We start from the raw sequence: 16,263 nt of genomic DNA, 5'->3' as shown, positions 1-16,263 counted from the left end.
AATCAGGATTTCAAGAAATGGCAGTTGGTTTGATCACGTGTACAGACCTTCTGCTGGCGTCCCACCCTTCCCGGGAGAGAACAGAGTCCAGGGTCTCGGTGCACATACGCACTCACGCACTGTGGGGGGGGCGGGGGGGCGGCCCTTCTGATATGCTTTCTCTGTGCCTTTTTGGCAGTGTCCCAGTTCCTCCTCTGTTGTACGTTTACCCTCCAGCCCGGCTGTCTTCCGCTTTTTTCTCTTTGATTCATTCTGTCCTTGTGATCTTTTAAAAATAATCACGTGGAATGCTAATTCTAAAATTGTTAGTGAGTATTTGAAGCATTTTTAAAAATAGGACTTGAAAGTTCTGGTAGCTTGTAAGAATGCTTGTCATTCACGGTTCCTGCACTGAAGGAAAGCTTCACGTAGTAGTTAAATAGAGCACTTATTTTTGGTACGTGTTGGTATTTCTCAGTTTGAGGATTTAATTGTCATCTCCTGACCCATGGGTCTGGGGACTTAATAACATTTTACCTGTTCTCTTCCACCTGTTTCTCACTCTGTATTACTTTCAAGCAATTAGAGTTGCCAGTATTTGGTGGAATTCTAACCCACAATGATTTATAGTGAATTTGGGTGCAAAGCCAGGTGGCTGGCTGACTTTTTGGCATTTAAGACACAAAGGCAGACACACGGACATGTACACACACACCCATGTGCACACGTGCATGCATGAATATGCACTGAAAGCTGGCTTAATTGTGGCATTTAAAACATTAAAAGTACATGTGGACAGTGTACTTAAGCCAGCACAATATATTGCAACAAGTGCAGAAATATAAGAGAATACAGCTGTCTTCTCTTAAGACATGTAAAAAAGATTTACAACAATATGAAACAATGCCAGCCAACTTACCTATATGTTTTAGTTTTGGAAAAAGTAGTGATTTCATTTCAAAAATACATGTTTCATAGCAGTATGTTAAATGTTACTATGTGATGGGTGTATTATTCCTTTAAAATAAAACTGTAAATGTGTTTTTTAAATAGCCATATATGTAGATGCACAGAGAGCATGTTAAATAGATCTGCAAATGGAGATGGTTTTTCCTTGTTTAAAGTGCTCCCTAAATCTGTGTGGGAACACAGAGTGTGAAAAATCATCATAGGGAGGACAGTGAATGCCACGTATAGATGTGACCTTTATCTCAACTCCTGTTACATTCAACTTGTTTCAGAATTGGCTGGGAGAAAGGCTGTGCAGAAGCAGCCTCCCTGGGGCCCTAATCTGTCTCCTGGAAGAGGGCAGGGCTCCTTCACCAGAAGACTTGAAGGGTGTATTCCTTTGCTAAGGCTGTTGGGACAAGTGACCGCAAACTGCAGTGGCTTCAAATAACACACACCTGTTCTCTTACAGTTCTGGAGGTCTGAAGGCTGAAATTCAGCTGTCAGAAAGCCGGTGTTCCTTCTGGAGGATCTAGAGGAGAACATTTCCTTGCTTTTTTAGAGCTTCTAGAAGCCATGTATTCCTTAGATAGTGGCCCCTTCCTCTGTATTCAAAGTGTGTCACTCTAACTTATGCTTCTCTCATCCCAAGTCCTTCCTCTGACCTTGGTTCCTCCCGTCCCTCTTTTGAGGAGTGTGATTATGTCAGGTGTATGTGAGAGGTACACCTGGATAATTCAGGATAATCATCTCATGTCAAGATTCCTAATCACATCTGCAGATTCCCTCTTGTCCTATAAGGTAATATTCACAGGTTTCCAGGATGAGGATGTGGACATATTTGAGGCCATGATGCAGCCTACCACAAAGGGTGTGGATTGGGAGAAGGGAAAAAGGGCCTCGTGATGATCTCCTCCTGGTGCTATTGCTCAGGGTGAACACTGGCTTGGGGCTCACATGCTGCCATTTCTCCACGAGCCAGCACTCCTACGTCCATACTTGTGATCCAAAGTGCTGTTTGATAAGGGAGAAGGGAAAAGAACTAGGGAAAAGGAGAAGAATACTGTCAGTAGAAAAATCATCTGGACGATACTATTTATTTTATTTTATTGAAAAGGTATATCTTGCTTTGTTTCCTGTCTTTGTGAAAAAAACGGATTCACCATTTCCTGGCGATTTATGCAGAAACTGTACTTTGTATGATCTCCTGTGTCCTTTGTTGATTAGGCTGGCATATTTGGGTCATGTTGGAATTCATTAGAATTCTGAGTACCTAGTCATCCTGAACAATGTTGCTGAAATTCACTGAGGTTTTTTTTTTTTTTTAATTCTTCTCAAAGTGAAAATGTGAATAGCATATGAATTATGCTTGAAAACAGTTTTCATTATATTTTTTCTCCTTGTACAGCATGAGATAATCATGGTTACAAAAACAACACCCTCTCTCCTTTGATACATGGGATATAATAAGCACATATGGCTCTGAGAACTCATTAAGTCACCTTGCCACTTCTGACAGGTGGTCCAGTGCTTGCTGGGACTGGAGAAGGAACACGAAATAGACGTCAATGGCACTGATGCGCTGTGGGGAGAAACAGGTAATTATGGTTCCCCTGCTTGTGGTCTGGGCTGGCTTTCTTGATGGTTTAGCTCCCATTTTGACCAAATTGTTTTAAAAATGACTTGGGATGCACGTAGTCCTATTATTTTATCACAAGGCATTTGAAGTGTAGAGTTTTTAAAACTTCCCAAATGAGTAGTAAAAACTTTTCTCGAAGCAAATAAAATCATTTTGAATTAGACTGGCAGTTCCTGCAACATCTGATGAATCTCAGCTAGAAATACCGAAATAAGATGGTAGTTTTCTGCTTGGTGGAGTCTTCCGTATCTGAACCAACCTGATCTTCCTGTGAACGATGCAGTCTGAGCAGGGTGGGAACTTCCAGCCTCGTATTCAGATAAATCAAAGGTACTGGGCAAGGAAGGCTGCAGCCAGCCTTGCAGAATGAGAGCAGGACTCCAGCCTCGGGGTGGGGGCACACTTAAAATCCTGACTACAAGCTACCAAATCCCTTTTCACTGTTGTGGGGTATGCATGTTTAACAGCAGTGTGGGAGGGAAGCCTGAGGTGAGTACATTGTAATGAAGATCTGAGTTGGTTACTTGTCAGACTAATACAGATAATGCTACTTTGAAATTTTCCACTTGACTGTTTTGGGATTCAAAAGACAAGACTTCAGGTGATGAGTTGCTATTGAATAGGTGTAACCAAGAGTGTTAAAAATGCATTTCTAGGCTGTGTTTTGTGGCATACCTTGGAGATATTACAGGTTCAGCTCCAGACCACCACAATAAAGCAAATAACACAATAAAGTGAGTCAAATGAATTTTTGGGTCTCCCAGTCCATATAAATGTTCACACTATACTGTTAGCCTGCTAAGTGGGTAGTAGCATTACGTCTTTAAAAAATATACATACCTCAATTAAAAAATTTTTGTAAAAAAATAAAAACTGTCATCTAAGCTTCCAATGAGTCATAATCACTGATCAGAGATCACCATAACAAATATAGTAATGAAAAAGTTTAAATATTGCAAGAATTACCAAAACGTGACACAAAGACACGGAGTAAGCAACTGCTATTGGAATTGAAAGGTTGCCACAGACTTTCAATTTGTAAAAAACACTATCTGTGAAGTGCAGTAAAGTCAGTACCCTATAACAAGGTATGCCTATGTCTGAGTTCAGTTTCTACCTGCACAGAAGTATTTCCAAATGCTTCTGAGTTATTTCTTAACTAGTCAAATGCTAGTGTGTAGCGTTGATCAGCTAACTCACACTCGGGAAGAGCTTCAGTTGCCCAGCAGGGAGTACAGGTCTGCACTTCTGAGCCTCCCGGTGCCCTCTCTCTGGGGCTGCTGCCACGGGCGTGGCTTACAAAGCTAGTCTGTGGTACCTCGGGAGGAGGTGGTGTGGGCCCTGGGTCCAGGGAGAAGGCAGGACCCAGATGGGGTTTGATTATGCTTGGGCTAAACGTTATAGATTTAAATAGTGTCCTTGATTCCTTGGAGCCTTTCCTCTACCCATTTAGGCTGCTCTGTAATTTAGCAAAAGCGAAGTGTCTCTCCACATCCACACTGTGTTGTACGTAGCAGTGAGGCACCCGCCAGGTCAGCGCATGACTTGGCTTTGTGCTGAGCCAGAAGGTCGGAATCCCTGTGAGGACTGCCCCACTGTGAGCACTGTTTCTGTTTGCTGGGGACCTTGGAAGTAAAAGCAGTTGTTTTGCTTTGTGGTTTTGTTTGGTCCTTATTCCTGAGTGTGGTCAGTGGTGCTTTGTGTCTCAAGCACTCTAGAATGGAGCTTGTCGGTCTCCAGCCACAGCTTGAGGGTGGGATCCCGCAAGCGGTCCTGTGAGGGTTGTGGGAAGATGACAGAATACCTGGAAGCATATGGATAAAGCAGTTCGGTATTTCTTTTTGAACCTTTGTAGAAGTTAATACGGATCTGCTCAGTATATGTTTACCGATGGCCAGCTTGGCTTTAAAATACCTGCTGATGCGGTAACCGGGCAGGGTCTCCTTGGTCTGTGTTTGGCTCACCTTCCCATCCTTTCTCTGTGCAGCGATGCTGCCCTGTTTGCAGATGGCAGCTGCCTGCACTTCTCTGTGCTCATGGCCACATTCCAGAAGTGGGGGAGCTAAATCTGTGCACAAAATCCTACCCCACTTTTTTGCCGGGAGAGGCCTTGTGTATCTCCTTTATATTGCAGAAGTGTCGTTTTCATGTTGCTGATTAGAAGCCGCAGGTTGTCCGTGATGACCGCTGACAGCCGGAAAGGCGGGAGCCCAGGGAACAGCATCCCTGTGGAGGTTCCCTGGTCACGTAGGCCAGTCCCTGTGGGGTGGGTGGAAGTAGGGACAGCCATGTGCTTTCTGTACCCTGGGCGTCTCCCTACTGATGACCTGGAGTTACCAGATGTCATCACAGAAGGGGATGGTTCCTATCTTAGGTTGAAAGTATAATAGATTTTAAAGACATTCATCTAAAATAGCAACTGTTTAATTTGGGGGTTTATTGCCACAAACCTACAGCTTTTAGAAAACTTACAGGACGTCTACTGGTTTTAAGAACAGAGAGCTTCATGTATGTAAGTTTCCCTTTCACCCACATCTGGGCCCATTTGCTTCTCATGTCTGGATGATGTTGAGTCCAGACCCTGAAAACCTGCTCTGGAGTCTGGTAGCTCTTTCACACCTGCCCTCCGGTGGAGAGGTGGTGGGGCCCATCAGAGAACATGGAGGCACTGAGGAGGGAGCTGCTGGTGCGAGGCTGAGCCTCTGCTCCATGACGTTCACAGACGTGGCCAGACAACCTCCGGCCCATGCTTGCTTCCGGGGCAGCCTGGAACATGACACAAGATGACACGAACCGATCAGATGTATGTGTTATTTCAGGCATTCCTCAGTCATGACAAGTAATTGTGCTGGCTCCCACGAAGTCCCAACCTAACTGAGTTACTGTTTCCATATCTGTGTTTGTTGTGAATTAGCCCAAACTGAAATGGTTGGAGATGCCTGACTGGTGACCTCATGCTGGTGCGAACTGTCAGAGGAGCTGTGTTTCCCAGCCACAGGCAATGCTCGAGCCTGTGAGCCTGCCGTCTGAGTTTGGGGTCAGAATTCCTCTTGCTTTGTAGGGAAACAGAGGCCCTTCTATTTCAGCCTTTGTCATTTTATGTGCAAACGTGCCTGTCCTGCAGCAGAGCCTTCCCCACCCCTGACTCCGTTGGGTCACTTTGCAGTTAACCATTTATACATCTGGTTGTTGATGTTGTATATTTGATCAAAGGTGGTTTTCCCCAGATTGTGGGCTTTAAGAGGGCAGACATTTCCCGGTCTCTTGTGCTCATCTGTGTGAACGGCGATTGTTGTCCAGCAGGACTTTCTGTGATGTTGGAAATGTACTCTCTGCTCTCCAGCCTGGTAGCCACGAGCGACTGGCCTCAACTGGTGCTTGTCGCTTGGGTGTTGGCTGAGTGAACAAGTTGGTTTCTAGAAAACAAGGCCATGTAGTTTTTAGGGTAGGTGACATGAACCTTGCAGAATGATTTGGGAGACAGTTTGTTGTTGGAGTGGGAGAGGTAAGGGTCCTGGTGCTCGTAAGGCCCCAGTCTTGTGGTTTCTTTGTGTGTCATTGCACAGGTCGTGTCCTGCTGGATTCCAGGCTGGCTTAGAAACTCTTGTCAGAGTCCGCGCCACACATGTGCTGACGGTGGAGCTGGGTGCTGGCTCGCATCTTGGGGAAGACAGCCAGTAGCCACCAGATGTGGTGTGGCGTGACCGGTAGCCCAGAGCGCCGGTGCCAGCCCGTCCTTGTGCCTGTAACGTCATAAGGTACCCCTCCTGCCCCGCCGGCTCCACTGCTCAGCCCACATGTGCTGTGCCCTCACACCGGAAACCCTTACCACTGCTTTCTAGCTGGCCTGTCCACAGGCCTGAGGCCCAGGGCTTCGTGCCCATCAGCAGACTGCTCCCAGGGCTACCCTTCCTCGATTTCTGCAAGGGGATGCCCTGTCAGGGGAAGTTAGAAGTCTGGCTGAAATCCTTCCTGTCAGGTGTTCTGTTCTGTTGCTCAGGCTATTTCAGTTGGTAAAATACTGTTGGGAAATACTTTCTAAGGAAGTTTAGTCATTGTAAATACTATGGTTTTGTTTTTGTTTTTTTTAAGATTTTATTTATTTGACATAGAGAGAGAGAGAGAGAGAGAGTGTGTGTGCACAAACAGGGGAGTGGCAGGGTAGGACCTGACTGCCTCTGGAACTTGAATCTGAGGTCTAGCCCTGTCAGCCGGGGCGGGGCGGGGGGGCGTTTCCAGGCTGCTTTAGGGGGAGGAAGTTCTCACACCTATTTCCCTACTGGACCATGAAGCTGGGTAATGAGTTGTACTGCGTCCTTGATGTTTTCAAAGCTGCCGTCTTATCTCCCTGGAACTGCTTTAATTTCCCACTCTGTGGCTCTGCCTGCCCTCCCGGAGGTGGGGTGACCTTCAGCTCTGAATCACAGGTGGACCCAGGCCATGGACAGCTGAGCTTATCCCACTCAAGGCTGCCCCAGAATAAGGTGCATACACCCCAGGGAACAGGATGCCTTATTGTTGGTTTAAAAATGACCCTTTGTGGGACGCCTGGGTGGCTCAGTTAAGCATCTGCCTTCGGCTCCGGTCATGATCCCGGCGTCCTGGGATCGAGTCCCGCATCGGGCTCCCTGCTCTGCGGGAAGCCTGCTTCTCCTTCTCCCTCTGCCACTGCCACTCCCCCTGCTTGTGCGTGCTCTTGCTCTCTCTCTCTCTGTCTGACAAATAAATAATAAATAAAATCTTAATAAAAAAATGACCCTTTGTTCATTCAGATTTTACTTGACAGTTTTTAGAGAGAGGAGGGTTACCACTTGGTAACAGTCTAAAAGTAAATTTAAAACTTACTGGATTGAGTTTGGCATTCTTCTATGTATGGACATCTCAGAGCAGATTTTCAGGTGAGAGGCTGGAAGGAAAAGCATTTGTCCATTGCTTGTTGGGGCACGTGGAGAGTTTGTGTTAAGGACTTCTCTAAATGTATCCTGCTTAGAACAGTGAAGTGACTTGCTGTTGTACACCTAGGATACTCCATTTTTGGAGGTCGTCAGAATCTCACCAAGCTGTTGTTGGGGAAATCCTTGTCAAGGCATTCCTTTCTCTGCTAGTGTTTGAGAAAGTACATAAAATTAGTGGAAATTCAGATTTTGTCAGTCAAAATGAAGTAGAAGTTCTTGATTGTTTTTGGCCTAAAAGCATGGCAGAGGGGTAACCCAGGACCCTAGAGGGTGTGGGGAGGGAATGACCCAGGATGAGTGTGGTAATCCTGGAGGGTATGGGAGAGGGAGTAGCTCAGGACCCTCAAGGGACGGGGGGAGGGATGGGATAACCTAGGACCCTATAAGGGGAAGGACAAAGCCTGGTAATGTAGGACCCTGGAGGAGGGGCTAACCCAGGCTCCGGAAGGAGGGAGATGGGCATGAAGGTCGCCCTAAAGTAGAGATTTCGGGATAAGAACTAAGGGGGCTGGGTTTGTCTGTACCCTGTCTTCTTCCTGCTCTGGCAGACCCCTGGGTTTGCCCCTGGCATGGGTGCACTGTGGAGAGCCATTCCTCTCTGCTGATAGGACAGCAGAAATCAGCTACCTGGGTGTGCCTGCAGGTGGGGGGCAGGGAGTGGGACGTGCTGAAAACCCCCACAGCGCAGCTCAGGTGCAAATGAACCGGAAGCTTGACCACTTACCGTAATTCTGTTCATCGCTTATAAAATGTTGCTTTTGCTGTGCATAGAGTCCATCCTTCCTGTGAGTAGTTCCTTATTGTTCATTAAAAAACCACAACAAACTTCTGCTTTTCAGCATTAGAAACTTGTACTCCTCTGCATTTACGTAGCTCGGAGCGTCTGTACCTACACTGCTGCTCGTTCTTTCACTCTGTGGAGGACTATGCGTGGTTCATCTGCACTTCCACAGAAAAGTCCTAATTGTTTCTTTCAAATTCTTATTGAAATGTTTGGATCCTTCCTTCCTTGCTTCCTTCCTTCTAGGCTGAATGTGAACTTGTATAGAGTGGTTCTGTGGAGGGGCGTCTGGGTGACTCATTCGGTTAAGCATCTGGCTCTTGGTTTTGGCTCAGGTCGTGATCTCCGGGTCCTGACATCGAGTCCTGCTTCGGGCTCTCCGCTCAACAGGGAGTCTGCTTCTCCCTCTCACTCTGCCCTTCCCCCCACTCATGCTCGCTCGCTCACTCTCTCTCTCTCTCTCAAAATAAATAAAATCTTAAAAAAATAGGAACGGTTCTGTGAAAATGCCCCCTTTAACCCTGACCCCTTGCATGGAGTCCTGCACGTAACTATCCTCCCTGCATGGCCAGCCCCTGAAGGAGAGCGAAACCACATATTATACATGCTTTAAATAATTTGGTGTGTAAGAGAATCTATCAGAAAATGTGAGCGTTCTCAGCACACTTTAGAAGTGACAGCTCTTAAAAGCTGTGTTCATCTGATAGATTTTTTAGAACAAAAAAGTCTGTATGAAATGTGATTTATGTTGTCCATATTTTAGGAAATTGTTCTTAAATTGAATTTATGTTATTTATAGTACACATTATTCCTCAAGGGGTTTGAAGAGGCTTATTTGAAATAATACATGAAAGAATAGGAAAAAACTAAAGGCAAGAACAGGACAGAGGAAGCAGCACAGCATTCCCGCTCCAGTTTTGGCCTTAGGATGCCATGTGACCGGAGTCTGAAGGAAACATCGTCATTGTTGATTATTCTTTTTGTCTGTGGGAGAAAGCTTAACAGTTCTTCAGAAGAAAAGTGTTTTCTGGTACTCTTGTTCCAAAACAACATTCATAGTCTGCTTGATTAGTTGGATATTTTTTTAAAGGAGACTTTCTGGAGGCAATAGCAGAGGAGTTAGGATCTTGGACTTCATATCCTATCTCTGCCTCCCACTAGCTGTGTGACCTCAGGGAAGTTGGTTAACTTTTCTGGGCCTTATTTTCCTCATCTGTAATACGGGGTGAGTGATACTTGCCTCGTAGAAGTTAGTTGTGTATTAACTGAATGTATGCATTTAAAGGGCCATGAAGTGTCAATGTAGGAAGCATTTTATAGGTGTCATAGTAGGATATTAATACATGTCAGGATCTTCCTATTTCTACTGAGAGCATGGATCCAGGTTCATTCAACTGTTTATATTTAATTCCTGACTGATCGTGATTGGCTCTGGGTTCAGGGCAAATCATGTAACAATTCCTTCATCTCAATAAAATGTACCTAACAATCATCTCATTCAAAGGATTCTTGTCAAGATTAAATAAAAGTTCACCCACAGTATTTTACCCAGAGCTTGGCCATTGTAAGTGTTCAACAGATACAGCGTATGCTGCCAGGGTTGCCTAAATTGATTGTTAATATCTAATGTTACTTATGTAGACATTTTGTCTTGGCAGATTGTTGAAACAGATGTTTGATAAAATCTTAGCTACTTTGTGATTATTTTGCAGGTATGAGGGACGGAAATGGATTTTGGTTACACGTGAAGTCCTGTTTTGTGGCAATTGTACATTTTATTTCCTTATTGAATTCCTTGGCCATTCTCTGAGGTTCATGTTTTAATCCTCATACAGAGACTGACAGTGTGTTTGTACAGAACTTGTAACATGTCAGGAGTGTCCTGGTTCCTCGGATTTGGTTCCTGCCTTGTTTTCACCTCCATAGGTAGCTCACTGGGAGCTGGGACCATGTGGTGGGGAGTCCGCGTTTTATGTGATGCTCAGTTGCCACCTGTTGCCTGGTTACACAGATGCCCTCCCCTCCTTCCCGGCTGCCACAGGCCCTCCTGGGGGACTTGTGCCAAACGGAGAACACGAAGCAGGGGCTGAACGAGGATGGTGTTCCCAGCAACGACTTGGGAGACTCGTGGAGCATTTGGGCAGTGCTGGCTGCCCGCTCCTAAGGGCACCGAGCCCACCCGGCAGGAGGGCTTTGTTCAAGGCTGGGGGTGCTGGAGGCTTCTCAGGGGTTCATCTCCCAATGCAGTGGTATTTTTCAGGAAAAGTAATCTTTCTCGTGTTTCGTTTTACTCTTTACCTTGTTGAGGATTAGATCAAATAACTGCGTGGCCTCTGTGGAGATGAAGAATTTATAGCTATTGGGAAGTTGTTCTTCTTTTGGACAGAAGCCCTCCCTTCCCCCTCAATGATGGAAGCAAGTGCCCAAAAAAGCAAGACCGGGAGATTTGGCTTTTATAAATCTTCCCTCTATTCCTGGAAGGTGGAGCAGGGGTCGTTGCCTAGCTTTTGTTTGGGGCTTAGTGCTGCTTTCATTCAGGCCTTGGACTTTGGGGGCCAGGCTTTCAGCCAGCCCAGACTCAGAAGACAGCAAAGCCAAACACAGCAGTGGGGGGGGGGGGCAGCCTCTCCAAACTACTTAACCCATCTGTTGTTGGAAATCAAGGGAGAGGGGCTGCCATTCCCAAAAAGTCTTTTTTTAAAATCATAAAATCCCTAATTACAGTTTACCTTTTAGATAAAATAGCTGAGGATTTTCCAGCATTGCGTGTGCAGTCTTTACTTCTGTTCTTCTCCCTTACTGTTGAGTGGGGTTTGTCCAGCGAGCCTCTAGTTGAGGTTCAAACATCGCTGCCTTTGGCACATCTAATGGTTTCCATCTTGGTTGCAACTAGAGTTGCATTTATGAGAATCTTGCTCATTACTAATGTTGGCACTTTCCTCTTTTTAATCTTCCACTCATTTACATAAAAGGTAGAAACGCTAGTTTATTAGGAAATAAAGTGCACCAATAAACATAAGTGTGCAGGCGAAGCAGAGCCAGTTTGTCCGTGTCACGCTGTCAGCCGTCTCGGCCGGCAGGACTACCCCTCCTCAGGTGTAGACTCTGCTAATGTGCCCGCCTCTGGCCTGGGAGGGTGGTGTGGGTACTCAGTGTGTGATGAATGTATGAAAAGGTCGCTTTCTGGAAGTGGGAACCACCTCTGTGTGCACTGACCTGTCACCCTTCTCTCAAAGTCTCTAAATTAGGGGCAGAAGCATCTGAGGCGGGGGGGGGGGGGGGGGGGAGGATAATTATTCATTGTTCAAACCCTCGAGCCTGCACCTGTGTATTTAAGGGACAGATCTGCCATGAAATGTTATAAACAGCCCTGTTTACAGAATGACTGAGTTCTGGCAAGTTGACAGTGGAGTTTTTGTAGGTCAGACCTTTGCCCAGGGAACTTTAGTGTGTCAAAGATTCCTGCAAATGGTCCAGTTTACAAAGAACCATATCAGATGTCTTCAGTAAGTTCATATTATTGAGAGTAAATTGGGTTTTCTTAACATGAACTTCTGCCGTGACAAATCTCATGCTCTGAAGACAGGACGGTATTGCTGAGGTACAATTATTCAGGATCGTCAGAGGATATATGCTTTCGTGGGAACTTAATTAGAAAATGCCATCTTGTTAAGGAATTTGCGAGTAAACGAAATTGTGTCCAATTTGAGTCCTAGAAAGTGCCATGTGTTCACGTTGATTTTTAGAGTCTCCGTTTTGTGCCAGGTCTTTTTTTGCCTTTGTCTCCAAATTTCGTTGGCCAGAAGACAGGCATTGGCCCTCTGCCAGGGTGCTCGCCACTCCTGCCCTCCCCCCTTCCTTTCTCTGGCCAGACCGAGTGCACTGACCCTCCTCCGAGTTGTGGTCAGCTCGGAGGTCAGCCTTTCCAGCAGCATAGCCAGCATGCCTGAGTAGGGTCTTGCCTGATGGTGTTTGTTTAAGCCTGTGGTTGACTATTCTTCAGTCTTGCTTGTTTCCGAAGATGGGGTCCTTCAGTCTGCGGCTGCTGTAGCTTGAGGTGCACTCTAGCCTCAGGGGTTTTGAGGGATGAGGCCAAAACTATTCGCTCTGAGTAGAGAAAGGGACACGCAGGTCCTGCTGGTCTGCATCACTGGAAAACGAGAGCATGTCGTTGGGACTATGGGCGCAGAATGCAGGCCATGGTAGGCCTGAGCTGACTCGGCCGACCCTGTCTTTCAGCCTGTGCTCCTCGGTGCTTTCTCATCTCAGAAGGAGGTCGCTCACCGAACACGTAGCAGTCTGGCTGCAGAGGAAGAGAAGGGAGGCCAGCCTATGGCCAGGCCCAGGGTGGCGCTCTTGGCCACTGCTCACGGCTCGGGCTTCAGGCTTCTCTGGCTCCTCCGTAGAGCACGCGGTCCTGTTTCTAGTGCTGGGCTGTCATGTCTGCTATGCCGCTGTGGCCAAGATTCAGTAGCAGCGGCACCAGACACCCCGACCAAAAGGCCCCGTTTACACTAGGGATGGAGCTTGTGCACCAAATACAAGGTAATGGCCTGTGAGTGAGCTGCTTCGGACCTCCTCCAGCGCCAGGGCCCTGAGTATGCTCCTTCCCCGGCAGTGGCCCCGCCTGGGGCGTGCGTGCGGGTTCGTTTGTTCGTTCATTGTGTTCCTGCTGTGGGCCGCTGTGGCCAGAGGAGGGGTGAGGAGGAGACCCCTGCCTGGAGGAGGGTTGCAGAGGAGCAGGGGGTCCAGGGGTGGCTTGCTGTCCAGATCATGTCCGATCCCTCCAGATGACGCACATAAACACGTGCTCGTGTTCTTAAGCAGTTGTTAACACTAACGTCACGGCTGGCACGGACTGTGCCGGGCGTGCCTGGGACCGCCGGACCCAGGACCCGCTAGCTTAGACTGTAATGCAGACAGGATCACCTCCGCCACTGGTTTTCAAACATTCTGCGTATGGGAACCCCCAGCTCTACCGCTGTACGTTAGTATATAAAACTGATTTAAATACTGTTCCGTTTCTGGTATATGTTGGTAATGTACTTACAAGTTTCGCTGTATGATGAGTGGCAGTGAGCCTCTTTGTGTAACACACATAGGAATGGCACCAGCATTCGACGCCGCGCGGTACCTTCCACTCCATCTCCATCCTGAGAAAGTCAGCAACGCAGATGGCAGCTGTTGTTAAATGTGGCTCTTTTTGTAGTCATAAGAAATTCTCTGGCCAATGACAGGAAAGCATTATTGAGATGGCCCAATGACAAGCTGCTCTGGTGACGCATTCCCTGCCTCGGGGACTTGGGCCAGGATGAGGTGAGGGCTCACTCGCATTTGGAAGGAGAGCCAGGGCTTGCTCTCCCCACCATCTTCCTCAGCCTGACCTTCACATCCTCAGGGCCCCGAGGGTAGGACAGCTGGGCACATTTGCTCACCAGTCCTGCCGCCTTCCTCACTTCCCCGGTGCATGAGGTCCCTGGGACGGGCGTGGAGCACCTCTGTGTGAAGAGGTGAAGTCACTGGCCCTCTGCACTGTGTCCCTGGGGACGGCCCGAGGGGACGTCTTTGTTTCTCGGAGGAACTGCTCTTTGTCACAGGGAGAGCAGGCCCAGACGTCAGGTTCACATCCTTGGGCGTGTGTGGCTCCTGGGGCTTGGAACTGTGGCCAGGCTGGCTGGCTGTCCCGAGCGGGGTCTGAGGACAGAGGGCGGAGATGTGCGTGTGGAAGGCAGGGCTCGTGAGCACTTGGCTCCCCTAGGCTTGACTCCCGTGGGTTCCTGGGAGAGCAGGGCTCAGACCCTGGGGTCCACAGCTGAGCCAGGCCGCCCTCTGGAAGGGGGTGCACCACTGTGGTGGAGCTCTGTCTCTGCGTGCCGTAGGACCACGTCACCCTCCGTGTTCTTTTGCGTGTTGTTTCTTTGAACTGCAACAAAGTGGTGAGACTGGCCAATGCGTTGTGTGCCTTCAGCTGCATATCGTTTGTCGTTGCTGTGTGGTGTTCCCCTAGTGGACTGGACCGTCATTTGTCGATGCATCCCACCACTGACGGCCATGGGGTGGCTTCCAGTTTGCGGCTGCTCTGAGGACACCCCTCAGTGCGCTACGGGGGCGTCCCCAGGCACGTGTCTCCAAGTGGGGCTGCTGTGTGATGGAATAGGTAGGTCTTGAACCAGTGGTATGAGAGTGTGTCCGGTTCTCGATTAGTTGGATTGCTCATGAGGCTGGGTACTTCTCATGAGTTCATTGGCATTTGGACTTTACCTTTTGCAAAGGGCCTAGTCCCCTGTTTTCCTGATTTTCATCCTGAGATGTCTTACTGATTTGTAGGAACACTTGACCTCTTCTGGACGCTGGAAATGCGTCCGTGTGAGGCTGTGTTTAAAAACAGAGTTGCCCCAGGCCGGCGGCAGGAATAGAGCCTCTCCTTCCTCTTGTAGATGCTCCCTCCTGCGGCCTCACTGCCCCGCCACCTGTCCTTCCCTCACCGAAGCTTGTCGTCCTGGCCTGGGATTGTCCCCGGAATTGACGACGGTCCTCTCCCCTAGACGGTGATTCACGAGGCGTAGCAGAGGACCCCCTTCTCACTGAACCCCTCTTTTTAGCACGCCCCGTGGGGGCCTCGTGAGAACCTTTTCGATGTACTCTCTTTCCTTCCATGCTGTTTCTGTCTTATCCTTGGCCGACCTCCCCAGAATACCAGTGCTACCAGCAGGCCACTCACTGCTCAGATTCTCCCTGGGCTGTTCACCTGAGCACTCAAGACCCTCTACAATCTGATCCCCTTTTCTTGCTTTCTTGACATTCTTCTCTTCATCCAGCATCTTGGCTGGTTACAGAGATTCTCAGCTCCATAAAGATAGGAGCGGTTTGATATGCCCTTGACTCTCTCAGTAATTACTAGTTCTTGTTGATTGAAATTTATGCCTTTATGGGAAGAGGCTGAACTGGATAAAATACTGATCTCTGTGTGTGTCGCACCATATTCTGGGTATCTCTTGCTGTGGGGAGAAAACAAACAAAAGCCCTAAAAAGCAAAATAAAACAATAAGACAAAAATCTAGTGGCTCCTGAACCTACAGTGTGGACTGGGCTTGGTAGGGGTGGCTCATGTCTGCTCGCCTGCTTTACGTGGTGTGGCTAGACTCTGGGGATCCGTTACCAGGACAGTGCACGCACATGCTTGCCGGATCGTTGCTGGCCATCTCCTGGGACTGTCAGCCACCCACAGGCCTGGATTCCTCTCCCTGGGGGTGTCACTGCAGGGCTGCTCAAGCTTCCTCCCACCATGTCAGCTGGGTTCCAAGAATGAGTGTTCTGAGGAGAAGTAGACGTTGCCCGTCTCAGGACCTGGCCCAGACACTGGCATGTCGTCATTTCTTCCATGTTCTGTTGGTCAAAGCTGTCACAGAGCCCAGCCGGGTTCCGGGGGGGTGGGGAAGGATGCAGAGCCGCCTTCCTGTCGGTGGGAGGATGATGTGAGACCTTGTGGCCGCTTTACCCCTGCACACTAACAGACTCCCCCTCCTCTGTGACCCTCCTGTAGCCCTGACTGCCGCTGCCGGAAGAGGCAAGCTGGAGGTCTGCGAGCTGCTGCTGGAGCACGGAGCTGCGGTGTCTCGGACTAACAGGAGAGGGGTCCCACCTTTGTTTTGTGCAGCACGCCAGGGGCATTGGCAGGTACCTGGTGGGCCCGTGAAGGCTGCAGAAGCCACGGGTGGGATAGAGTTCACTGTGGCCCGTCTCTCCCCTGGGGCCACGTGCAGCTCTGCTGAGCCCTGTCTTTTTCACATACTTGGCTTCTGCTTGTGCTGTCAGTTCTCCTCAATAACCACAAACGTTTGACAGGCAAGCACAGTCCACCATTGTAGGCTGGTAACCAGGAGCTAGCCTGGGGCGGGGGAGACCCACAGCTGCTTCCTTTCACCCAGCGAGGGAATGGGGAGTGGGTGCACCCTGTCACC

The 16,263-nt window shown here is 48.5% G+C and overlaps 1 protein-coding gene across 19 annotated transcripts in view; it reads left to right on the top strand.

Moving 5' to 3' along the window:
• Window positions 1–16,263, top strand: part of TANC1 (tetratricopeptide repeat, ankyrin repeat and coiled-coil containing 1) — a 230,094-nt gene that overhangs the window by 200,157 nt on the left and 13,674 nt on the right. For all 19 annotated transcript variants that reach the window (XM_073883696.1, XM_073883708.1, XM_073883759.1 and 16 more), the window contains 2 exons: window positions 2,447–2,525; window positions 15,846–15,979. In XM_073883696.1, coding sequence (XP_073739797.1) covers window positions 2,447–2,525; window positions 15,846–15,979 — 213 coding nt within the window. The remainder of the gene's footprint in view (window positions 1–2,446; window positions 2,526–15,845; window positions 15,980–16,263) is intronic.

Source organism: Callorhinus ursinus, unplaced genomic scaffold, assembly GCF_003265705.2.
Source record: "Callorhinus ursinus isolate GAN/ISIS: 27379988/994484 unplaced genomic scaffold, GSC_fseal_2.0 scaffold2, whole genome shotgun sequence".
Classification (NCBI taxonomy): Eukaryota; Metazoa; Chordata; class Mammalia; order Carnivora; family Otariidae; genus Callorhinus; species Callorhinus ursinus.
This window is presented reverse-complemented; position numbering and strand designations above follow the sequence as displayed.